Source organism: Artemia franciscana, chromosome 11, assembly GCF_032884065.1.
Source record: "Artemia franciscana chromosome 11, ASM3288406v1, whole genome shotgun sequence".
Classification (NCBI taxonomy): domain Eukaryota; kingdom Metazoa; phylum Arthropoda; class Branchiopoda; order Anostraca; family Artemiidae; genus Artemia; species Artemia franciscana.
Window position 1 is genome coordinate 32757523 of NC_088873.1, and position 26785 is coordinate 32784307.

Sequence of the window (26785 nt, forward strand, 5' to 3'; positions counted from 1 at the left end):
TTAAATCTTGATTTAAACTACTGTGTTCGAGGGGGCGGTAGTCCTCCTTATATTTAGGGCAACACTGTGTACGCTGTACGAAAACAAATAAAAAAAAAATTAAAAAATAAGCCGTTGTAACTGAAAGTAAGGAGCGACATTAAAACTCAAAACTAATAGAAATTATCCTCTATATGAGGGGGGTTTTTCCTTCCACAATCCTCACTCTTTAGGGTGAGGTTCTTCGAAAACTCTTATCATTCAAAATCAAGGCCCTTTTGCTTGAGTAATCTTTCCTAAGGGATTAGGACAAAAAGTCAAACTTTAGTGTACAGAATAGGGGTTGAAGAAAGGACAGCCACCCTCATATACAGAATAATTTATGTTTGTGTTAAGTTTTCATGCTGCTCCTGACTTTCAGTTGATTTTTTTTTAATTCAGCTTTTTTTTCAAATCATGGCTGGAAATATCCTTCCCTCCCCACGTGTAAATTTCTCCCGCAGAATTTCCCGGGAAGTTTCCTTCTCGCGAAAAATTTTCCCTGTGGAGAATCGTTCCCCCTCTTCGCAGAAAACATCCCAAAAATTTCTGTATGTTCCCCCGTGTTTGAACAATATCTGAACAATATGGGCAAATTGCGCAACTTACAGTTCTTTTCCAGGAACTATAAAGGTTCATGTCGTCACCAAAAGCATAGTTATTGGACCTTTCAACTATGCTGAATTAAACCACTCTCTTAAAATTTTGGTCGAAACAGTTTCATTATTTTCGTCGCTATCACACATCACTTAGAAGAATTTCACCTTTTATCTAAAATTATGAAAAAATTCTAATATTTTTTCTTAACATCAATTTCCAAAGATTTTAATTTTATTGCTTCAAAATTATGAAGTTTTAAGGCAGCATAGCATTTTGAACAGTGCAAGCTCGCCGCGCCGTGAAAATAAATCCGATTTTATAATTCCGATTTTTTCCAGATTTTTTTTATGATATATATGGTTGTGCAAGTTTTGATATAACTATTTTAGATCAGAGCCGGATCTAGGCGGGCAAAGGGATAGAGGGTGTAAGCGCCCCGGTTGACACGCCTGGAGTGGCAATACAAGGTTAAATTGTAGTATTTTTGGGCAAAAATTGCAATATCTACAATATTAATGGTGTGGCAGGGGGCGGCAAAGTTTACATCCTTCCTCCTGATAAAAAACCTAGCTCTGAAAAAAAAACTTTAGCTCTCATTTGGACAACCAGGATTCATATTCACTGTCCTTGGTGCTTTAATTTCAAGTCAGCTATTAAATCTTACAACTCTCCTCCAGTTGGCAACCCTGGTCTTCACCGGTCCAGATTTCGGAATCCATCAATGAAGGCTGGACAAAAAAGTGAACTGTAGTAAGAGGGTTGGAACATGTTCTAAATGGAGTCACAGGTTTTTGACAAATTTCACATGTTTTTGCGCACTTTTTTCACTGGTTTTAGAAAATTGTGGTGGTAACACCGCTCATATACTGTCTTAGTATTCATACATACACCATTTAAATTCTTCGATCCATTACCGTAGCGAGAGAGGATGGAGGGAAGGAGGGGTATAACTGGTAGTGTAGCCAGGAGGGGCAAGGGGTTACACTTCTACCTGAGTGTGCCATCTGTTTCGGGCGCAGTATTTGTTCCTAGGCGCACTCTTTAGGTGGTAAACACATAGAAAAGACCTGATTATGCTCCTAACGATAGGGGGGGGGCTCATTTTGTCCCCATACGCTAAAACACCTACCTATGCCTCCGGGGCTAAACTTTTTCCTTGATATATGAAAAAATACATATTTGAACTGTTCTTATTAATCAATAACGACTATTAAACACCCTTTCCCTATTAAAACACCTCACCCAATTGCAAATGATCATATCTAATTTACTGAATCATGAGTAGCATCAATACATTTTTTTTTTTTAAATAATATAAGCAAGCAAAATAGAAGCTGTAGGTGAGAAGTTGCGTGCATCCAGGAGTATTTTTCTTTCCCAGAGGTCAAAATCGAATTTGTCTGCTGTTGTTTCATGTTCCATCCATTCCTTCAAGAGTTAAACAGTAGTTGGTTAGTTTCTCCTTCGCATTGGATTCGTTAGGATGGGTGAGTCATTCTTAAACATTATTTTATTTTATTAGTTGGTTACTAATAGAGAATTCTCAGATATTGTGTAGTTTTCATTTAGACGTCAATAATGTGACGTATAAATAGCGTGACCGAAAGTGATTAAGCTTAATTCGCTTAAAATCTAAATGCAACAAATTAGGAAGGTTTTATGGTAAAATTCTCACATTTGATATAATTGACTTACCAATAAAGTGAACATACCACTCGATGCCTTTTATTATGTTCTTTACGAATATAATAATCGCTTCTACCGCAAATTCAAATTTAAGCACTTTTTGGGCTCCATATTTAACCATAATTTTACGAATTTTACCAAGGTAAAATTTTCGTAATTCATATAATTGACTTACTAATCGCTTCTACCGAAAATTCAAATTTAAGCACTTTTTGAGCTCTTCAAAATATCGAATTTTCAATTAAAGTATGAGTTATCGCTCGTTTTAAGATTAGTTTAGGTTAGGTCAAAAAGTGCTTAAATTTGAATCTGCGGTAGAAGCGATTATTATATAATATAATCTATTATATAATATATTATTATATATTATAATACAATATTATTATATAATATAATATAAGCGATGAAAAAGGCATCGAGTGGTATGTTCGCTTTATTGGTAAGTCAATTATATTAACTACGAAAAATTTACCGGTTTTGTTTCAAAGCACAAAGTCTGTATTCCATTTTTTGGTACTTATCTGTTAGCCAGTACACACTCGAGAATTTTGATCTATAGGCACGGGATTGAAACTATAGAAAAGCTAGGGAGATAGATAGGATAAATACAATTTGGGCTGTATGTTTGTACATTAGGGGGGACTTGGGGTTAAGTGTATCGGGGCTGCATGCAAAATGCAACCTAACCAAAATACCAACAAAATATTTAGTAAAATACAGCTACAATGTAGTTTTTCACTGAGCCAAAGCTAATCGGGTAAATTTTTCGTTGTTCATATTATTGACTGCGTTTTCGAAAAAAATCGAAAATATGAAAGTTGTAGTAAATATGAATATGTACAAGGTGTAGAATGGTTAGGTTAGATTTTGCTATTTGAAGCCTTTTTTATACCCGAAAAATAGAAATATTTTGATCATTTTCAAGAGATCAAAAAAGGGCTTAAATTTCAATTTGTGATAGAAGCGATTAATATATTCGTAAAGAGCTTAAAAAAGACATCGAGTGGTATTTTCACTTTATTCGTATGTCGATAATATGAACAACAAAAAATTTGCCGCAAATTGACTCAGTATCCAAACAGCAATAAACTGGTTATTTTTTGGTTTTATAGATCAAAATTCTCGAGTTTGTACTGGCTAACAGATAATTAGGGGTGTTTCGAGCCTCTTTTCATTGGGGGGGATCTTCGCATATTTTACCGAATTGCTACCTCGTTTCTGCCGAATTTTATGCCGAAATCAGGAATTCTGCAAAATTTCTGCCAAAATTTTCACCTTCGGAGAAAATTGAACCAAAAGTCAAAACATTTGGGGGAGGGGTGTCCCCCCTTGGGACGCCCCTGCATATAAGTGCCCTAAAAGGTAATATGACGGAGATAGTTTATTCAAAGATTTGTTCTAGAGGTTTTTCTGAAGGAAACACTATAATAACAAAAGAGAGGTACCACTCAACTCCGCAATAAAAATTATTTCCAAAAATGTTGGTTGCTACAGTGGCACACCAGACAAGAGGAAAGATATAGCCATAAATAATATGTTTATCCATTTTTTTTTTTTACTGCTTGAATCATCGTATCTGTTCGTTAACGGTCGTATTTCTCGTAACCCAGCCTAAACATTGCATCATTTGGAAAGAAAGAATGATGAATTGGGCAAATTTACTATTTACCCTAAGAATGATTCAAAAATGAAAATGGAAGGAAACATTAAAATCTGGCTAATAGAAACTGCCTGCATATTATAGCGTAAGAATTTTATTTTTGCAGTGGTTTCTTACAGTTTTCTGCATAGCCAAGGGCTATATACTTAGCGCGGTCAATTGCGGGAGGGAGGGGAGTAATTGTTGCAATACCAACCAATATAGCCCAAATTGAAATAGGGTTGATTGGCAGGGCCGGATTTAAGCTTTGGCGATTCTAGGCCCAAGTGTTTTTGCCACTTCCTTTTCCGAGACTTTTGGGGAAACCCGCGAAAATTCTGGGATAATGGAAGCACTGAACAGAGTGCAACTGATGAGCCACAAGTAATGAAAGAGAGAGGTGATACCCCACTCTCAACTGCCATTCTTGGGTGACATCTGGCCATTCTTGGTGACGAAATTCCTGGCTTTTTTTTTTTAAATCACTTTTCTGCGAATAGACAGCGCGGCGGTGCACTACACCTGGCATTTAGACGATAAAGAACATCAGTCCAGTTTTTGTTAAGAAAAAATCGTGCAGTGATAATTTATTGCTCCCCCTGGCAATATGCGCCCCTAGGCCCAGACCTAGTGGGCCTATTGGTAAATTCTCATCTGTTGATTGGGAGCCGAATGATGGTACTTTTTGTTAGTATAGTCTTCAGAAGAGCTCATCGAACAGAATCCTACCACAGTTTTTATTTTAGAAACGTCTTAAATAGCCGGAGTCCTCTAAGCATAGGTAAGGTAAAAACTAATTAATAACTTTATTGTTGTCTTCTTTAAGTCGGGGTGGATGTAGGGGGTGGGGAGACTATGCTGCTCCCCCTAGATTTTTATGGCGCCCTCATTTGTTTTTTTTTTACTTAAAAAAATGTCAATTTGGTCAATTATTGGTACCCTTTTCAACCTCCCCTCCCCCAGATTTTGCTCTAGATCCACTTTTGTCTTAAGGGTGAACTGACAAGGTTACTGTCCTGGTCAGTTGTAAGACGTGTAACATTCAGAGAATCGCTGGGATATTCTTCATCTATTTTTTCTTCCAATTGCTGTTATAAGACAAAGATATTGACTAGACTTTTATGTTGCTAGTCATTTTCTAACGTTTTATAAGCATTGAATTCAAAATCCCCGTCAGACTATGTCCATATACATCTAAGCCGTTTTCTTGTAAAAATGAATGAGGCCTACTGGGCTACAGTGTTGTCACCGCTGTCAGTACATGAAATGCTACATTTGCCCAAATTTGCGTGCTACAGAGCGATTTTTAGATGCTACAGTTAATTTTTTTCGTCATCCATTTAAGTATACTTAGGCTAGATTTTATCTCATTTTTTTTTTTTAATTAAGAGGAATGAAAATGTATCCATAAAAAATGTAGCTGATGAGAGTGCTGAATGGGAAAATGTACATACACACGCATATCCCGTATTTAAATGTATTTAGATAATTTTCATGTACAAAAATTGTACTTTATATGTCCGTATTTTCAATTTCATCATATAAGAGAAAAAGTACTACATTCAATGTAGCACGTGCTACGGTGCTACACATGATAAAATAGTGCTAAAATAGCTACAGGTTGGCAACCCTGTTGGGCTGAGGCATCACCAATTAGAGACAGGAATCCTTCTTTTTTCATGTTGGATGCATCGGAAAAAAGGCAGTTTAGACGGAAGCACTGGGATTTAACCAGGATTTTCCTACAAGTTTACGTATTTAAGCGTAATATTACCAATTTGGATGTAGTTTTTCACGAAATTTCGTTCTTTATAGGTAAACCAGTGCCCCCCCCCGTTTAGATAGTGACAGAGGAAAACGTAAAAAACATGCTTTGGATAGTGACACGTCTGACGGTGGGTTTTAGAATTTAACTGATTCTACAAGCTTTTGTGTATGCAAACGTAGAGGATACCTTACCCCTGAAGGAATCCATCAACTAGGGAAACTCATTACGACCTGCTTAAAATGTGTTTTTATTTATCCCTATGAAAATTCTCGTTGTGATTCTGTATACAGATTCACCAATGGAAATAAAGTAAAAATAATTACTTATAAATTTAGTTAAAAAGAAACTTGACTGCCAGCCGATTCGTTCAGTGTCATATACTTGTTGGGGGGGCACTGACTTCCCGACACGTGGTGTGCGTCACGGAATACCACGCGTGTCGCACAGTTCCACCACGGTTGCCATGTGCCACCTAATGTTCATGATTTTTGAGAGAGAGAAAGAGAGAGAGAGCGACCCATCGATACCACCTTTCATTGTTCAACGAAAAAAAGGCGAAAGTAACAAATAAAACACATTAATTAATCAAAGTTGTTCACATAAGCAAACAAAAGCTGATTCCGCAAAGTAAATTGGGTGTCAATCATAGATTGATTACCTGAATAGATACCACATAATATAGGAAAAGCTTCGCAACATTTGAATAGGTAAACAGCAATCAGGCATCTAAAAAATGGCTACACTCAACCAGGTAATGGAGAAGCAGACCTAAATAACCGGTTTTGCCTGCTTGAAACATCTCTGGAAGCCTCTGCTGGTGGCTTGGAAGAAAAGCACAAGAAGACTTGTCAAAACGCATGCTTACTGTAGACTATTGCATACGAATACGTCAACAGTGGCGTCAATTTGGGGGAGGGCAAATACTTTACTAGATTAGATTTTGAAAAAATACTTTATTTGGGGCCATTTTCATTGAAGAAAATGCCGTTTTTGGGATTTTTATTGGTGAAAAATAAAGAAGCGATAAATTTGCAATATATTTTGTCTGTCTTCCTAGTTTTTACTAAACTGACGTCACCGTATATTAATGATTTTTACATAATTAAATTGGCGTCAGGCTGACGAAGACACTGGGCTGACAACTTCGGTCTAGTGTTCTTTAAATTAAAGCTACTGAAATTGAATCTTCGAATAGTTTCAGTTTAAAGAAATGTTCCAAAATCAAATTCCATGCACGCTACGTTTACTGCTTACACTTGTTCTAAAGTTAGGAATCTATCAGATTATAAATTATCCCGGGGGGTGTTCACGTTTTTCAGCTCTAATTTTTTATGCCAAAAATCAATATGCAAAGTATTAATAAGAAAAATGTGTTGTACAGACTTAATATTTATAGTATTTTCAAATATTCGAATTATTGTTGATTCTTTGTCCTAATTGTGGGGTGTGATTCTTTGGCCCTATTTTTAAAGATTAATCTCTTCAGTGCTAGTTATCTAAGGAGCCTCTCTAAAATTAAAGCCAATATTCATTTGTCAGTGGTCAACGCTCTGAGGTAGTAGACGGTTGCATTCTATTTAGGGTGGTCAAGGAGGCAGTGATTTCAAGTCTGGAGAGTCCCATCAGTGGACGTGTCGTCTGAACCCTCCAATGGGCGTGAGGTTGGATTTAATGATGTTCATCCAGGATTTTGACTAGCCTTCACCTCTTTTTTTCCAGCTTGGGAGTGCCTTGCGAAGAACTGCCGTAGAAACAAAGGTATTATTGGGTATGAGACAGGTATGGCCGAACCAGGAGAGACGATGCGGCCAATGATGGTTACCAGATCAAACTTCTGTCCGCAACCTTGTCTTATTATTTCGTTCGAGACTCTGTCGCTTAGATTTAGCCTTTTGTACCTATGGCTGAACAAATTCAGAGCCGAGTATCGAATACTTTTAGTAGCCATGTTTTATATCCGTATAGGAGGACGGACCAAACAAGGGATTCAATCAATTTTCTCATTTTTCTCTTAATGCTAATCCTTCTCTTTTTCCTGAGTGGTCCACGCAGTAGTGAAAAGACCGAGGAGGATGTTGATATGTTGTGCCGATTTGATCACTGCATCCACTATTAATGTCTATGATTGAACCAAAGAATTTAGGTTTATTGACTAGCTCAATCTTGCAGGGATTTATTATCAAAGGTGCGCAAAAATCATCGTTGATCACCGCTTTTGTCTTCTCGAGGCTGGTCTTCAAGCCCATAGGACCAGCTACAACAAATACTCTATAAAGTATGTCCTGCGTTTTCAGGGAAGAACTATCTAGTAGTGAGACATCGTTCGCGTAGTCGAAATCAGGGGCGTTGAAATCCGGGCTCACGGTATTTCCAGCGCAGCCTTGCATGGCTTTTCCTCAAAATCAAATCCATTGTAATCCACACAAAATTCAATTTCCACAAAACAAAGCTGAAAAACTATGTGGAGAATTTTCGACCTTGTCTCACACCGAATTGGATGTCAAACCAACACAAGAACTCCTTCATTGACTTGGATGCAGACTCGTGTGTGTTTAGTGTGTGCCTGGGCAAGGCGAACGATATTGGGTGGTACTCCATCTTCCAGTATTGCCATTCAAATCCCATAACGGACAGTCGAGTCTAATGCGGTGACAAAGTCGATGAAAACTGCTGTTGCTAGTTGCTGATGTTTTGCCTCAAGTTCGAAGGTCTGTCTTATCGTGTAAAGCTGGTCAATGCATCCCTTGCCTGCTCTGAATCCAAACTTGATTGGATCAGGTTGTCGAGTTTCTTTCAGATCTGAAGCGATTCAGAAGAGCAATTGTAAAGAGCTTCGCAGCTATGCACATTAGTCTAGCATCTTAAAAGGTTGCGTATTTAACAAGTGACCATTTTGTTTCTGTACAACTGTTAAATGTATGGATTTATACACTCGACACACACACACACACACAACTTATTTATATATATATAGATATAAAGGGCATTAAAGATTATGTCTTTACTCTCAAAATTAATGATTATCGACAGAAAACAGCCATTCCAACCGTATCGTCACATTAATTATTTTTAATTTGGAATTACTTATCAATATTTTTTATTCATTTTTCAGTCCATTATGGATTTCAAGTTAGCCCCTAGAGAAAGTGATGATACTGATGTTTCGGATGCTTTAATAATCAACGAAGAAGATGATGACAAACTAGGCTTAGTTGCTCAATATAAAAGAGACTGCGAGCATTGCTCATGGTATGAAGTAATTGCATTTATTTCCTTTTTTGAAAAATAACTTGTACTTTTTACTTGTTTTCTTCATTAAGCTTGTTAGATAAAACCTCCGTATAAATGTGAAATCTCAATGTTATCTTGTTTTCTCTTCGAAGCGCAATGTAAACCTGTTTTTGGTAAAAAAAAAATGTAACGAATGATGTGAATTCAGTATGGGCTGATGATATTCAAAAATTTTAAATGTGTTCTTTGTTCACTTTAAGGGATTGAATTTGATATTCGTTTGTTTATTTTAAGTGCAAGGTTCATATCATTGAGTCTTACTAGATTAATACCCTTTTTAGCAATACCTGTATAACTTTCTACTTCTACCAAATTACTTGAAATGTTTGCTTTGGGGAATAGCTGTTTTAGCAGCAAGCACAGAAAAATTCAAGATTTTAAATCAGGTCTTCTTTTCAAATGCGGGCGAACTTAATGGTGCATCAATGCAAATAGACCTAGATTATTTAGCCTATAATGATCAACATTGACCAACATTCTATTTAAACATTTTCAGTGATCAACATTTAATAATTGACAATTTTTTTCAGCCATGAGTTATCAATCAAAATCTAGCGATTCGGTCGATGATCTTCAGCAGTATGAAGTCTAGCATTTGTGTACATCCAAGAAATCTTGGTTTTTCAAAACAAGGCTCGATAAAAAACCGAGATGCCTTGATATAACCCGGGCCAGGGGAGAAAATATGGAGCCACAGCTTTCGTAACTTTGAGAGAGGGAGGGGGGGGGGGGTTCTGAGTTCAGTACGCAGGGGAGATTTTGAACTTCACTATTCAAGCTAAAATTTATCTATCTAACCTAGTTTCATTAGACAGGGGATCGAATGGAAGAAAAAGTAGATGAGTTTTTTTTCTCTAGTTAGGTCTGTAATGGATAACGATGATTTTATGGTATGCAAAGATAGTAGAAAAGTAAAGGCATAAAGTGGGGTAGCCTAACTGAAAACCATAGAATGGACATAAAGGGACATGAGTTAGATTGAATTTGCCAACTTATTAGGTGGCATTGATGAGGCCAGCCAAGTATCGCATATAAGCGTGGGACCTGGCTTTAAAAAGAATTGAATGAAAGATGTGTTTTTTTTTTTAGTGTGTCAGCCTAGTAGGGCTTGTCTCTGCCATGAGGCTGTAGCAGTCGTAGTATTCAAATTGAAATATACTCTTGGTAGGCTACTGGTGTTTCTGTTATAGTCTGTTGTTGGGACTAGATCATAGAAGCTGAAGTCGAAGTTGACAACGAATTCCGTGCTTGAGGTTTATAAAATTTGTGTTATGAACTGTAGTGTCCGTGATTTACTGTTACTAACTTCATTAAAATCCATAATATATTTGATTAAATTTACTATCTTTCTCTTCAGGGATAGTCGAGTCAAAGAAACTGAAGTGGAATGTTTACCATGTCCAGATGTTTTTTCTCAATTGGATAAGCTGAAGAAACACGACGGAAATAAACAGTATCTATTCAATTTCGACTCTCGTCCTGATATAGATGGCTCTAGTCCAAGTAGGTCAAATCCATACTAGGCACAAAAAACCTTTAATTATTATGATTTTTAAAGTAAGGTTACTTAAAAAAGCTTTTCCTTAAGAAAAGCTTTTTAGCTTATCATAAAATCATGGCAGTTTTATAGCTTCCTTTCAGTGCCACGGAAGAATTTGTTTTTTTTAAGTAAAAACAATATCCTTAGGAAAGATGAAAATAACATTTGATGTAATTGAATATTCCTTTGTATTATCAAGAGAGTAAAAAAAACATTATTATTAGTTTTTAGTTGGTATGCTTAACATCACTTGGTCAAGCCAACAGTGTATGTGACAATAATCTTCTGAATTTTACACTGATGCAAATAAAAACAAATGGCTGTTTTCTACAAGTGGTTGCTCTTTTAATTAAGAAGCATTGCCATAACATGAAGCATATGGCTGAAATTTAAACTGTGGTATTCTTACAAAATGCTAATTTGAAGGTCATATCTGTTAGGTTTGTTTGCTAATCTGTAAATTTTGCAAAAAGGATTTTTAATTTACCACAATGTTTTTCACTGGACAATACATTATGGACGAATCCACAATTGTTTACTTGGCCCACACTTTTAAGTTACCTTAGCTTACGACATATATTTGATAAAAATTTGGGCTTGAATTAGCTCCCCCTATTCAGCTCATGCCTCCTACATTTTCAAAACTTTTGGTCTTACCTTTTCTGATGGAGGGATTTATGTTCAAAGAAGCTAGCAGAAGGTATTCAGGAGTCCTTCCCTATAATAAAAACGACGGCGACTTAGACATTTTTTGGAATTTTCTGGGCATTAGCATTTATATTACAATTATTAACTTGTACTTCTAAGTTAAATTAGCTGAAGAAATATATTTGACAAAATCTCGTGTTAGTTTTGGCTTCCCTAATTTTAGCTCAAGCCTTCTATAGCTTGAAACCTTTCGGCCTTACCTTGCTTGATGGAGGGCTTAATGTTTGTAGATGCTCTCACAAAATATTTCGGGCTATATTTTTTGCACCATTTGTTTCGAATATTTTTATGTTTCAAAAAAACCTTGTGAAATAAAAAAAGAATTGAAATTATTAAATATTGCTGTTGAACGTCCGCAGTCACAATGTTTGCTGAGCGGGGAAGGGGGAGAAAGGTAGCCAATTAGTTTTATAGGTTTGGCTGTTTTACTTATCGAACCAATATTCTGGCAAGGACCAGTAAAGCTATTATAAAATTCAGGTAAAATAAACAAAATGCAGTAGAATCGTTGTGAAATACCATAGACAAAATGCTTCAAAATCATAGGCAGTGCAATAGCGCTGTCTAAATAACGAGCGAAAAGGGTTCTATGTATTATTTCTTTTTTTTTCTTTTTTTCTTCTCACCAAGGTACTTTCTATGAAAGGAGTTGTAGACGCTTCTGAGGAGAATCAATTGATTGGAAATTAAAAGTTCTATTGCTTTTTTAAAGAGTCAAAAATGATTTGAGAACAAGCAGCCCGCCTCCACCCCAACGCCCCCATCCCTCAAATATATTCACAAAATTTTTAGACAGCAATTTTCTTTAGCATATTAGAAAGGTCCAATAACTTTATTTTTGGGGAAGAAAACCCCCCTTCCCCCCAGAGCCCTCTGTTTAAGGGCTTTAATTTACACAATTTGCCCTTTGTTTATACATAGTATTTGTTATTGGGAAAGGGGACATGTATGACCCTTGGTGTCCAGAAAGGCTAAGAGTATTAAGGTGAAGCTTTCAGGGAATGTCGATGGGAGTGTTCAACTGAATTAAAATACACTATGTGCATGGATGTTGTCAAAAATGTGTATCTCAGGAACGGCATAGGATATTAAGTTGGAACTTTCAAAGAATGATGAGGAGGACAATATATTAGCCAATAGGCATTATGTGCACGCTGCTGCTATTACTGCTACTACTGTTAATACTGCTACTACTAGTACTACTGCTACTACTACTACTTCTACTTCTACTACAAATGCTACTACTGCTACTACAGCTACTACTACTACTGCTACTACAGCTACTACTTCTACGGCTACTACAACCATTTCTGCAGCAACTACTACTATGACTAAGGGCACGAGGGTGGAAGCTTCAGGGTATATCCAGGGGTATGTTGAAATAACTAAAAGGCACTACTTGCGTACTGCTGCTACTAATACGGCTGCTACTACTGCTTCCACTACTAATGTGACTGGTACTATCATAGAGGCTAGGTGAAACTCCAGGAATGTCCAGGAGATGTTGAACTGAATCAAAACACTCATGGGCATGCAGGTTATCACAAAGGCGTATCAGCAATATCCCAGGAACAGCTTAAGGTATAAAGTCGAAACTTTCAGGGAATGTGGAGGGGGATGATGTTTGTTGTTGTTTTTTTTTTTTTTGTCTTTATTTTTTATTCCGGTTTCCCTTGGAGTTGATGTCTCTGGATTGAGTTGGATATTTAATTGAGTTGGTGAAATCATGTGCTACCCCCTGCCTAGCTTGTCATTTTTTGGAGATTATTAAGGTGGGCGACTCAATTTTGGTTTTTGTTTATATTTTTTTGTTGTAGGTATTTTTTTCTCCCCTGTTCTTTCCCGGCCATGCAGCCTTATGGGAGAGATTGTCTTGAAGTAATTTTTTTGTTTATGGATTTTAATGTTAAATAAAGAACTCAAAATGTCGATCTAAATTGAGGCACACTATGTTGATGCAGGTAATCAAAAGGGCATAACAGATATATCCCAGAAACACCTTAGAGTATCAAGCTAAATCTTTCAGTGCATGTCGAGTGGGATGTTAACCAGCCCAAAGGTACTATGTATGTACAACTACTGCAACTACAGTACTACTACTACTAAGGCTATGTGTTGAGGGGGATGTTAAACTAATAAAAATGTATGTGTACACTAGTGCTACTGCTGCTACTTCTTATATTACTGAGGCTAAGAGTATTAAGATGAAACTCTTAATGCATGTACCTTGGGATGTCGAAATAAACCAAAACGAATTATGGGCAAGCAAGTCGCCAAAAGGGTGAATCAGCAATATCCGAGAAACAGCTCAGGATATTAAGTTGAAATTTTCTGTGCTGGTTAAGGGGGATGTTAAACTAGACAAATGACATACTGTTCGTATTACTACTACTGCTACTGCTAAAACTGGTACTAATACTATAACTGCTACCACCACTAATACTATGCTAATATTGCTACTACTTCTACTATGACTACTACTTCTTCTACTAATACTTCTTTTGAATGTAAATCAAAATGGTTTTAGTGCATCCATGTTGTCAAAATGGCATAGGTGGGCTATTCTAGGAGGGGAATAGGATATAAAGTTGAAACATTCAGGAAAAGTTTTATTGCTATAAAACTAAATCAGTTGACACTATTTGTATTTTGTTTTCAAAAGGACGTGTCAATAATATCTAAAAGAACAGCGGAGGGTATTAATTTGAAACTTTCAGGGCTTTGGATTTTTGGGGGGTGTTAAACTAAATCAAAGACACTATGTTTTTCCGACTTTGTCTAAAGGACATACCTGCGATATCTCAGTAACGGCTAAGAGTATTAAGTTGAAACTGCTAGGGCTTGTTGTGTGGAAAATTGCAACAAATCAAAATTCACTAAGTGCATCCAAGGTTGTCAAAAGGGTGATTCTGCGATTCCTGAGGAGAGACTAAAGGAACTAAGCTAAAACTTTCAGGGCATGTGTAGGTGGATAGTTGGTTAATATTTTTATATAATCAAGGTTTTGACATGATGGAAGTTAGAATTTCGTCAGTTCTATACAATCCACAGGATGATGTGGATTTTGAACCCATAGACTTGAATATTTTACCACTCACCCATAAATACATAGCATTATAGAACAACTATCATTAAAAAGTTGTGCAAAATTTTTCCCATTATGTAAAAGTAAGCCAAAATCTTTATTTTTATAGAGAAAAACCAAAAAGATTTAAAACATTCTCTTCTTAATGAATGAAAAGACTATGTCAAATAAAAACGAACAGAAATAATTTTTTTATAATCAATTGTTTTTTATTTAATTTCTGACCATTTTACAAATCATTCTATGAAATATCCTTCCCTCCCCCCCGTGTGAAAAAATCCCTAGAAAACACTCCTAGACACTTTCCTCTGCACGTAAAGTTCTCTCTTTGAAAAGTCCCTCCCCTGCATTTAAGTCACCACCAAAGATATAGTAATTGGACCTTCAAACTATGCCTAATCAAAAGGCTATCTCAAAATTTTAATGTGATGTCTGGAGAAAAAGGGGTGTGGGAGAGGGCTAGCTGCTAATTAATCTTTTTGATCACTTAAAAAGGGCACTAAAACTTTTGATTTCTTTTTGAATGAGTTCTCTCTCGATCTTCTAGGTCTATTGGCTCTGGCCATCATCCCAGAGGAAAAACAAAACAAACAATAAGAAAGTAGTTGAACACGCATCTGTGGTCTTCCTTCTGGGGAACAGTAAAAAATTCCGCGCTTTTTTTGACAGGAACTTGAAACCTCTGCATTAAGGTTCTCGAACATGCTGTATCTGGTAGATCATTCCCTAGTCGTTTACTTTCATCTTTGAAGACGAAGGTCTTATCCTCGTTATCGTTACAACAACGTAATATTTTTTATACTGGAAAAGCCTCTTGCCAGTGTCTCTAATGTAAAGATTGTTTGAGCTTTTGGGGGGTCTGTCCTCCCTTTTTCAATAATCAGGGGAATTTTCTCAGGCTCCTAGCTTTGTATAGGAAAAATTGAATTCGATATATTTGGAGCCGGCATAATATTCCATTTTTTTTAGCTTTTTTTAGTTTTTTTAGTATTTTCTTTTTAATTTTTTTGTAGTTTTTACCTTTTTTAGTTTTTTTTCTTCTTTTGTATTAATGCTAAGGCCAAGGTTCGAACCTGGAACCTCTCGGACCTAGAACCTGGAACATAGTGCTTTACCAACTCTGCTACTTTGGCTTGAATACATTCGTTTTTGAATTGGTATATGATGAAATAATTCAGACGTCATATGCGGACAGACAGACAGACACACAAACAAACAACTTATTTTTATTTATACAGATTTACTGTTATCAAAAGTCCGTTTTTTAGAGTTTCGGTTACTATCGGGCCGGGTCGCTCCTTGCTCACATTTCGTCACCACAAACTTTCATTTATTTATTGATTGTGATTTATAGTATTATATTAAAATATTAAATAAAAGAATGTTTTTTTTAACTGAAAGTAAGGAGCGACATTAAAAATTAAAACAAACAGAAATTATTCCGTACATTAAGGGGACAGCCCCCTCCTCAACGCGTCGCTCTTTACGCTGTAGCTTTTTATTGTTTTAAAAAGTGGATTTGTGAGAAAGAGTCGAACTTTAGCGTAAATAGTTACTAAACACTTATTTTATCAATGTTATTCGATCTTCTGTATTCTAACGTTATTGTAAGGCAGATGCCCGGACGTTGGCCCTGATAAGACTGGGAATGATCAATGATGAAAGATGATTGCTGATAAGATAAAACACAAACCAATGATAACAAAACAGAGTAAAGCCTATCAGTAGCGAAACAGAAAAGAAAAACAAGATAGATCGCTCAGTTTTGTAACATGAAAGAAGAAAGTATCGTTTTGCATAAATTAAAGCCAAGTCACGGCCTTGGCAACCCCTCAGGGTGCTGGGGGCAGCGTGAGAAAAAGTGTTGCCTTAGGTTGTTTGGTGCTGCATGATTTGAAAGTAGCAGCAGTGCTGATTTTTCTGTACGATCGAAATTAGTAGTGACAGCATAATGCTTTCCACAACACAGATAGGGGGTAAACTATTGAAGCTACTAGCCTCTCAAGACGTTATTACGCACACCTGGGTCTGATGCAATACTATAGCGCACGTGTATAGTTCACCTATATAATAGGGAATGTTTTGTTCAAGATACAAGTTCATGTTACATCTTGGGTTTTACCTAATAGTTTCTTTGATTCTTTAAAAAAACTTTCAGGGTTTCTTTATACCAGGATTTCTACGATTAATACTTAGTAGTTTCTTTGAGTCTTTAAAAACCTACGAGACCCTACTAAACCAGTATTTGGTTGGTTGTTATGATTAAAAACCTACGAGGGCCAGGGAAAAACCTAGAGGGTCCGCTAGTCAAGATGGAAACGTTACATAATAGTTTAATTGATTCTTTAAAAACCTTCAGGGACCCGCTAGTGGGGACCTTCAAGACACCAGGACCTAGCGAGCAATTCCACCAGACCCTCTAGCATCCAATTCCAACAGGGGCCCCTAGCAACCAATTTCACCGACAAGACGTTTTTCAAGACTTTCCAAGATTTCTTTAGTTTTTACATAATAAGGAGTGTTTGCCAGTGTTAAGGAGGACACATTCTAACGTGACTTGTTTCTTTGGGGCCCGCAAGGAATCCCGCCTGTAAATGAGGAGGACACACATGGGATGTTACATAGTACTTAAAGGGATTTCATTTTCTTTCAAGACGTTTTTCTCAGGCAACCTTTATATTCCAAAGATTTTCTGACCACATCGGGACTTGAAAAGGATTCCTCCTCAATTGAGCGGAGCACTAACCAGTTGGACTATGAAAGCCATTCTAACTTTTTGATTCAGCTAATAAATTCTGAATGATAGCCTTTAGCACGCGATAAGGATCTCCTGTTCTCACATACTAGAAAGATTTAATCGTTTACGCGTCCACATAAGGCTACAATAATTGACATGTGGAGGGGAAAATTGATTACAGGAATTTGGCTGCATTTGAAGTACACCTGCTTGATGAATAATGCTTTAGCGGATGTTATCAGATATTATTGGGGTGTTGTTCATAATGTATTTTTAATAATAGTTTTTTACTTTATTGGAACTTGAATGTGCTATCAGAGATGAAATAAAAGTGAGAGTACCTTTTGGGCTAGAATACAGTACATCTTCATATATGATCAAAGTCTTTCCTTTTTCTCTTTACTACACACTTATACACTTATACTAGTTTTACAATTATACTAGAGGCAAATTTTGAACGAGGATACCAATGTGCATAGGCTACAATGTGATTCAATTGCGTAGACGATTACTTATCGAAGTTTCATCCTGGAACAAGAAATCTAGAGGACGCAGACTTTTATTTCACGTACAAGTTTTATTAGAAAAACAAATTTACAAGCAGTATTAAAACACAGAAAAAGTAGTCCAAACTCAAAAATGTAAAAAACATGAAAAAGCTTATAAGGGTTAAACTATGAGCAAAAAGAACCAAGAAATAAAGAAAGGTGGGGGTCCTACCAACCAATGCCAGAGGGAGGGTTGATATTGGAGGTAAATTTAAACCATATTGAGATATTTCTGAGGGCTTTTAATTAATATCCTCCGTTTCTGTGAGCCTAGACTATACATTTCCGGTTTACAAGCGCATATTTGAATAATATAATCTCTTCAAATTACCCATAATCTCTTTAGAGGTAAATTTAAGCCATATTAGCATATTTTTGAGGGCTTTTAACGAAAATACTTTGCTTCTTTGACTCCCACTTAGTCGAAAAAATTCTTTAGCACTTCTTAGCTTAACATTAAGCTCTAGAAAATGTTAGTCCAAGCAATTCACGCAACCGTGCCACACTAAAACTAGCCCTCGGGTACCCTCTGTCACCCCCTCATCATTTCTAAGATATTTCCCAGGTATATTCTTGTTAAAAATAATTCATTAAATTCATTAGTTCACGTTTCTCCAAGCCAACCCTCCGTGATACACATGTCAATTCACACCACCGTTTCACACAATGATTGAGCCTCTGGTGCCCTCTGACACCACCTCAGCATTCCTAAGACATTTTCAGATATTTTCATATTAAAAATCATGCATTAAATCCATTGGTTCATGTTTTTGTAAACCATCACTCCATGGTACACCATGTCATTTCTCGCCACCATTACCCACCACTACTAGCCCTCTAGCAACCCCTCATCATTTAACATTTTCCAGATATTTAAAAAAAGTTATCATTTAAATTATAATGGTTCGCGTCTTCTAGCAAGCCCTCCCCCCAACGTGAAACACAATCTCAGTTCAAACCATCGTACCACACAATTCCTGGCCTTGTAGCACCCCAGATCATTCCTAAGACACTTTCCAGATATTTTCTTGTTAAAAATCATCCATTAAATTCATTGGTTTATGTTTTCGCAACCCAACCCTCTCTGGTACACCATGTCCTTACACTACATTGTACCGCACTTCTACTCGCCCTCTAGCACCTCCTCATCATTCCTAAGACATTTTACTGATATTTTCTTGTTGAAAATCGTGCATTAAATCCATTGGTTTATGTTTTTGTAACCCAACCCTCTGTGATACACCATGTCAGTTCACACCACCGTGTCACACTATTACTGGCCATTTGGCACCCCTTCACCATTCCTAAGAAATTTTACAGATATTTTCTTGTTAATGATCATGTGTCAAATCCACTAATTGTTGTTTTTGCAAGCCGATCCTCTTTGATACACCATGTCAATTCTTGCCACTGTGCCACACTATGACTGGCCCTCTCGCGCTCTATAGCACCCCCTCATCATTCCTAATCTATTTTTCAGATATTTTCTTGTTAAAAATCATGCATTAAATCCATTGGTTCCTGTTTTTGCAAGGAAACCCTCCGTGATACACCATGTCAATTCACACCACCGTGCAACACTATGACTGGCCTTCTGGTATCCTCTGACACCACCTCATCATTCCTAAGACACTTTACAGACATTTTCTTGTTAAAAACGTGCATTAAATCAATTGGTTCATGTTTTGCGAGCCAACCGTCCATGATATACCATTTTAATTCAGACCATCATACCACATTATAACTGGTGCTCTGGCACCTTTAACACCCCTCGTCATTCCTAACATATTTTCCTGTTTTTTTCTTGTAAAAAATCATGCATTAAATCCATTAGTTCATGTTTTTACAAGCCAAACCTCCATGATAAACCATCTTAATTCACACCACTGTGCCACACCATGGCTGGCCCTCTGGCACTCTTTGGCACCCCTCATCATTCCTAAGACATTTTTAGATTTTTTAATAACCGATTCCGCTTTCTCCACTTCTGCCTCCGCCAACCGCTTATGGTGGCTCCTTTTCTGATTCTGCTGCTTCCCACCCCGGTTCCAGCTCCAGTCCCAGTTCCACCGATTCCAGTTCCAGTCCCACCGGTCCCGATTCCAGTTCCGGTTGAGTTTCTATCACTTATGGCCACCCTCCGCAAATTTCACTGTTCCAATTCCACCAATTTTATACTATTATAGAGGCTAACGGTATAAAGATGAAACTCTCCAGGAATGTACCGAACATTACCTAAATCTTCGCAGCTTATTATAAAAATTTAGAATGGTTCTAGCGAAATCTTGTCTGATATTATCAAATATCTTGCACTGCACTATCAAAATCTCTCTTGATATAGGAAGAATCCTCTATTGCATTATCAAAACCATACACGATACTGTCTGAATCATGGAAGTTATTACCAAAATCTTACATGGTATTATCGTCATCTCGCAAGTTATTAAGGTAATATCTTCAGCAACAATCAAAAAGTTACTGCTATTACCAAAATCAAATATGATGTTATTAAAATCATGTCACCTCTTAACGAAACTTAACATATTACTATCAGAATCGTTTCTGCTATTATCAAGATTATCAAAATCTTGTCCGATATTATCAAAACCTTACATGATAATATCAAAGTCTTGCCAAGTATTACCTCTTGATAATAGCTCTTGCATGATATTATCAAAATCATATCTGATATTATGAAACATCTTTCACTAAATTATCAAACTCTTCTCTGATATAATGAGAATCCTCTATGGCAATACCAAACTACGCACGATACTATCAGAATCATGCAAGTTATTAGCGAAATCTTACATGGGATTATCGTACTCTCACAAGTTATTAACGAAATATCTCCTGCACCAATCAAAACGTGACTGCTATTACCAAGATTTTGATGACCTTGATAATAGAACATTTGATTTTTGATATTATTGTGTTAAGTTTCCTTAATAGGCTACATGATTTTGATAGCATCATATTGAATTTGAGTAACAGCAGTCACCTTTTGAATATAGCTGAAAATATTTCGTTAATAACTTGCGAGATATGATAATACCTTGCAAGATTTTGTTAATAACTTGCATCGTTTTGATAATACCATGTATGGTTTTGATTTTATCATACAGAATTCTCACTAGACCCCGTTGAGATTTTGATAATGTAGTGCGTGGTGTTTCATAATATTAGGTAAGATTTTGACAGTCTCATGCAAGAGTTTGGTTAGTACCTGGGAAGATTTTGACAATCTTGATAAAGAAAGGCGTGATTTGAATGCACTATATTAAATTTTCTAAAATCAGACACGATTTACACAACACCATGTCAGATTTGACGATATTGGACTCGTTTTAATATTACCAGAAAAATATTTTTATTAATATCAGGTAAAATTTTCGTAATACCATTGCATGATTTTGTTAATAACTTGCAAGATTTTGATAATACTAGGTCAAGTTTTAATCATATCATAAAGGATTCTCATTATACCATGTGGGGTTGTGATAATGTAGGACAAGATATTTGCTAATTGTAGGCATGATTTTGATAATATCAAACAAGATTTTGGTGATGCTTAATAATATTTGATAGTACCTGACATGACTTTGCTAGCATCATTCCCGATTTTGATAATAACTTGCAAGATTTAGTTGATTTCGGAAAGAATTGTCATAATATCTCCCGTCTGAAAGATTTCTGCAAGGAAAGATTTTGTAATAGCCTTTTTAAAGATGATTTGGCAATATCATGTAAGACTTTATGAAAAGTTTTGATAACATTTGACAAGATTTTGATAGTCTTCATAGTTTCATCCATGAATTTGAAAATGCATAGCAGGATTTTGATGATCTTGATAATTTCAGACACGATTTGATCACACTATGTTAAATTTGGTAAAGGCAGACCGGGTTTAGATAACACCAGGTCAGATTTGACGATATCAGGCACGTTTTGATATTACCAGAAAAATATTTTTGTTTATATCAGGTAGAATTTTCTCAATGCCATGTGTGATTTTGCTAATAACTCGCAAGATTTTGATAATACTATGTAAAGTTTTAATAGTGTCAGAGGATTCTCGTTATACCATATGCCATTATATCATAATATTTTAATAGTATCAGACACGATTTTGCTACTGTCATTCTAGATTTTCATAACAACTTGCAAGATTTAGATAATACCGAAATGGATTGTCATAATATCTCACAAGACTTTGAAATTCAAGACAAGATTTTGTAATTTTTAAACATGATCTGTTAATATCATGCATGGCTTTGATAATATCGTGTAAGGTTTTGACAATATTTGATAAGATTTTGATAATCTTGATAAGAGCAGACGTGATTTTGATAGCACTATGTTAAACTTTATTACCAGGTAACATGATTTTGATAGCACAATATCAGATTTTGATAATGTCAGGCACTTTATGATTGTAGCTGCCAGTATTTTGTTAATATCATTGAAGATTTTGATATTACCATGCAAGATTTTGTTAAGAACTTGCAAGATTTTGATAATATCGTGTAAAGTTTTCATATATCCATAGAGAATTTACCATGTATCCGTCTATTTGATAATTTAGTGCAAGATGTCTGATAATATCAGACAGGATTTTTATAGTAGCACACATTATTTTGGTAATACTAGGTAATATTTTGATAATTTTAAGAATTGGAGATACAATTTCATTATACTACGTTAAATTTAGTAATAGCAGATAGGATTTGGATGAAACCATTGTAGATTTTGACAATAACAGACATGTTTCTATAGTACCAGAAAATATCTTATTAATGCCAGGTAAAACTTTGATAATACCATGCAAAATTTTGTTAATAACTTTCATGATTTTGATAATGCCATTTCAGGTTTTGATAATGCAGTAGAGGATTCTTGTTACATTAGGCAAGATATTGATAGTGTAGTGCAAGATGTTTGATAATATCTGACAAGATTCTGATTATACCACAGAGGCTTTTGGTGATGCCTGATGATATTTAGATAGTGACAGTCATGATTTTGCTAGAAGCATTCTAGATTTTGATAATAACTTCAAAGATTTAGGTAATAGACGAAAGGATTCTCATAATATATCCCATGACTTTGATAAAGCAGGACTAGATTTTGTAATATTAAAATGATTTTGGTAAGATCATACAAGACTTTGATAATATCATGTAAGGTTTTGATGATATTTGACAATATTTTGTTAATCACGATAATTCCACATGTTTGATTCTGGTAGTATTGTTTGTGGTTTTGGTAAAGCAACAGAAGATTCTTGTTATATCAGGAGAGATAGTGATAGTGTAGTGCAAGATGTTTGATAATATCAGACAAGATTTTGCTAGAACCCTTCTACATTTTGATAATAACTTGCCAGTTTTAGGTCCGAAAATTGGGTGAATCAGAACTGTGGAATTTTCGGGGGGCAGAAGTGGTGGAAACGGAACCGAAGCCGGGATCGGGACCAGTGGAATTGGAATCGGTGGAACTGGAACTGGAACTAGAGCCGGGGTGGAAAACAGCAGAATCGAAACTGAAACCACCGTAAGTGGTTGAGAGAGGGAGGAGGTAGAAGGTTGGGAGGCAGAAGCGGGGGAAGTGGAATTAGCTATTAATTTATTAAAAAATTACCTAAAAATGTATTAGGAATGATAAGGGATGCCATAGTTTGCCGTAGGGCCAGTCATAGTGTAGCACGGTAATGTGAATTGACATGGCGTGTCACGGAGGGTTGACTTGCAAAAACTGGAACCAATGGATTCAATGCTTGATTAAAAAAAATCTTAAAAATGCCTTAGGAATGATGAGGGGTGCTAGAGGGTGCAGGAGGGTCAGTCATAGTCTGGCATAGTGGTGTGAATTGACCTGGGGTATCACGGAGACATGGCTAGCAAAAACATGACTCAATGGATAAACTGCATGATTTTTAACAAGAAAATATACTAAAAATGTCTTAGGAATGGTGAAGGGACGCCAGAGGGTCAGTAATGGTGTGACACGGTGATGTGAATTGACATGATGTATTACGGAGGGTTGGGTTTTGAAAATATGATTTTGACAAGAAAATCTCTGTAAAATGTCTTAGGAATGATGAAGGACTGCTAGAGGGCTAGTAGTAGTGTGGCACTCTTGTGTATAATGACATGATGTACCAAGGACGGCTGGGTTGCGAAAACATGAACCAATGGATTTAATGCACTATTTTTAACAATAAATTATCTGGAAAATGTCCTAGGAATGATGAGGGGGTGCCAGAGGGCCAGTCATAATGTGGCATGGTGGTGAAAATTGACATGGTGTGTCACGTTGGGGTTGGCTTGCAAAAAACACGAACCATTGGTTTTAAATCATATCTTTATCACGAAAATGTCTGCAAAATTTCGAAGGGATGCTGAGGAGTTGCTAGAGCGCTAGAATTAGTTAGGCAAAGTGGCGTGAAATGGCATGGTGTACCACGGAGGAGTGGCTTGTAAAAACATGACTAACGGATTCAATGCATTATTTTTAACGAGAAAATATCCTGGAAATGTCTTAGGAATGATGAGGGGGTGCCAGAGGGTGCCCGTGGGCTAGTAATAGTATGGCAGAGCGGCGCGAATTGCTTGGACTAACACTTTCTAGAGCTTAAAGTTAAGATGGGAGATGGTAAAATAATTTTTTCGACTGGGGGGGGGAGTGAAATCTAACGCTCAGTCAAAGAAACGTGGTATTTTCATTAAAAAGCCCTCAAAAATATCTTACTGTGGCTTAAATTTGCCTCTAACGAAATTTTGTATTTGAAGAGAAATATTATTTAAATATGCGCTCGTCAACCGTGAATGCGTGTTCTGGGTTCAATGAAAGGAGGGATTTTCATTAAAAGCCCTCAAAAATATCTTAATGTTGTTTAAATTTACCTCTCATATCAGCCATCCTCTCTGGAATAGGTTGGTAGGGCCCCCCACCTTTCAATAATTCATAGCTCTTTTTGCTTATATTTTATTCTTAATAAGCTTTTTTCATGTTTTGTTTTTTCCATTTTTGAGTTTTATTGCTTTTTCTGTGGTTTAAAAATGCTTGTAAATTTGTTTAAAAAATCGGTTTGCTTTAGATTTCTTGTTTCGGGAAAAAATTTCAATTTATTTCTCTAATACAATCGAAGTATCATATAGCCCATGTAAATTCGTATGCTCGTTCAAGATTTGCCTATAATATAAGTGTTAAGTTCTGTATAGTGAAGAGGAAGAGCAAAACCTTTTATTGTATATATAGGTGTTCAGTATTCCTGCCATAATGGTACTCTCGTTTAATCGTATTAGCCTAATCAAAATGTTAGACTGACTTTCATAGTACAACTGGTTTGCGCTCCATTCCATTGAGGGATGAATCTCTTTCGAGTCCTAATGTGGACATAAAATCTTTTGAATATAAAGGTTCCATGAGAAAGACGTCTTGAAAGAAAATGGAATCCCTTAAAGTAATACATAACATCACACGTATATGTCCTTCTGATTTACAAGCGGGGATTTCCTGAGGGCCCTAAAAAAACAAGTCACGTTAGAATACGTCATCCTTAACACTGATAAACATACCCTATTGCGTAAAAACTAAATAAATCTTGAAACGTCTTGAAAACCGTCTTTTCGGTAAAATTGGTTGCTAGGGGCGCCTCGACGGGAATTGGATGCTAGAGACTATGTTGGAATTGGTTGCTAGGGAACTCCACTGGAATCGCTCGCTAGGGGCCCCCTGATCGAATTGGATGCTAAGGGTCCCAGTGATTACATTAGGATAGGGGCCACCAGTGAAATTGGATGCTAAGGATCCCCTTTGGTATTGGATGCTAGGACCACCAGTGAAATTAGATGCTAGGGCCCCCGACGGTTAAGTTAGGGGCCCGTTGAAATTGAATGTTAGGGGCCCCGATGGAATTGGATGCTAGGGCCCCATTGGAATTGAATTCTAGGGAGACTTGTGGAGTTGCTCGCTAGGGTCCAGGGTTTTGAAGGTTCCATACTAGTGGGCCACTGAAGGTTTTTTAAAGAATCAATGAAACTATTAGGTAACGTTTGCATCTTGACTAGCGGGCCCTGTAGGTTTTTCCCTGGTCCTCGTAGGTTTTTTGCCATAACAACCAATATAATCCTGATTAGGTGGGGTCTCGTAGGTTTTTAAACACTCGAAGAAACTATTCGGCAACGATCTTAGAAATCCTGGAGTAAAGAAGCCCTGGAAGGTTTTTTTAAGAATCAAAGGAACTATTAGGTAAAACTCAAATAAATCCTGATCTGGTGGGCCCCTGAAGTTTTTTTTAAAAGAAACTATTGCGTAACAATCAAAGTAAAGGTTCCCTGTGACAAAATTAGCACCTGCATCTCCTAGAAAACATTACCTATGGTGTTACATGCACCTGCATCTTGAAGAAAACATTCCCTATTACGTAGGTGTACTATACACGTGCGCTATAGTATTGCGTCAGATCAAGGTGCGCGTAATAACGTCGAGGGGCTAGTAGCTCCATTAATTTACTCCTTATCTGTGTTGTGGAAAGCATTATACTGTCACTACTCAAATTCCAGCAAGGTACAACCAAAGAATATAGGTAACTTACAACAGTGGAAACTGGTGCTAGTGTCTACAAAAATGAACTTTCAACGCTGCCTAGCATTTGGCGACACTGCATTTTTTCAGTTTAATCACATGAATGATAAACTACATTTGTGTAGCTAGTAAAACTTGTGTAGTAATAAATGTATGTTATCAGTTCTTGACAGAGAAATGATTACAAAGCTTGAAAAAATACGAAGTTCCACCATACGCTAGATGGCTTTGATGTTTTCGGCCGACACTAGCACCAGTTTTTATCATATAAGTTACACATAGTCCTTGGACATAACATTATTACCTTATTAATGTAATCAAACAGTTCGTGGTAACGAACTGTAGTAAGGAGCGACCCGGCTCAATAGTAGCCAAAACTCTAAAAAATGGAATTTTGGTGCCAATAGCTACATCAAAAGAATTGCATTTTTAAGCTGATTTTAAATATATAAGTTTAGTCTTACCCAGTCATCAAGTCATTTAGTCATCAAGTTTAGTCTTACCCATCAAAAGTTACGAGCCTGAGAAAATTTGCGTTATTTTAGAAAATAGGGGAAAACCCCCCTAAAAGTCATA

The 26785-nt window shown here is 36.5% G+C and overlaps 1 protein-coding gene across 2 annotated transcripts in view; it reads left to right on the plus strand.

The window, feature by feature from the left end:
* The first annotated feature begins 1972 nt into the window (after positions 1–1972).
* Positions 1973–26785, plus strand: part of LOC136033109 (uncharacterized) — an 88749-nt gene continuing 63936 nt past the window's right edge. For both annotated transcript variants that reach the window (XM_065713733.1, XM_065713732.1), the window contains exons 1-3: positions 1973–2105; positions 8824–8960; positions 10360–10505. In XM_065713733.1, coding sequence (XP_065569805.1) covers positions 8830–8960; positions 10360–10505 — 277 coding nt within the window. In that variant the 5' untranslated portion in view covers positions 1973–2105; positions 8824–8829. The remainder of the gene's footprint in view (positions 2106–8823; positions 8961–10359; positions 10506–26785) is intronic.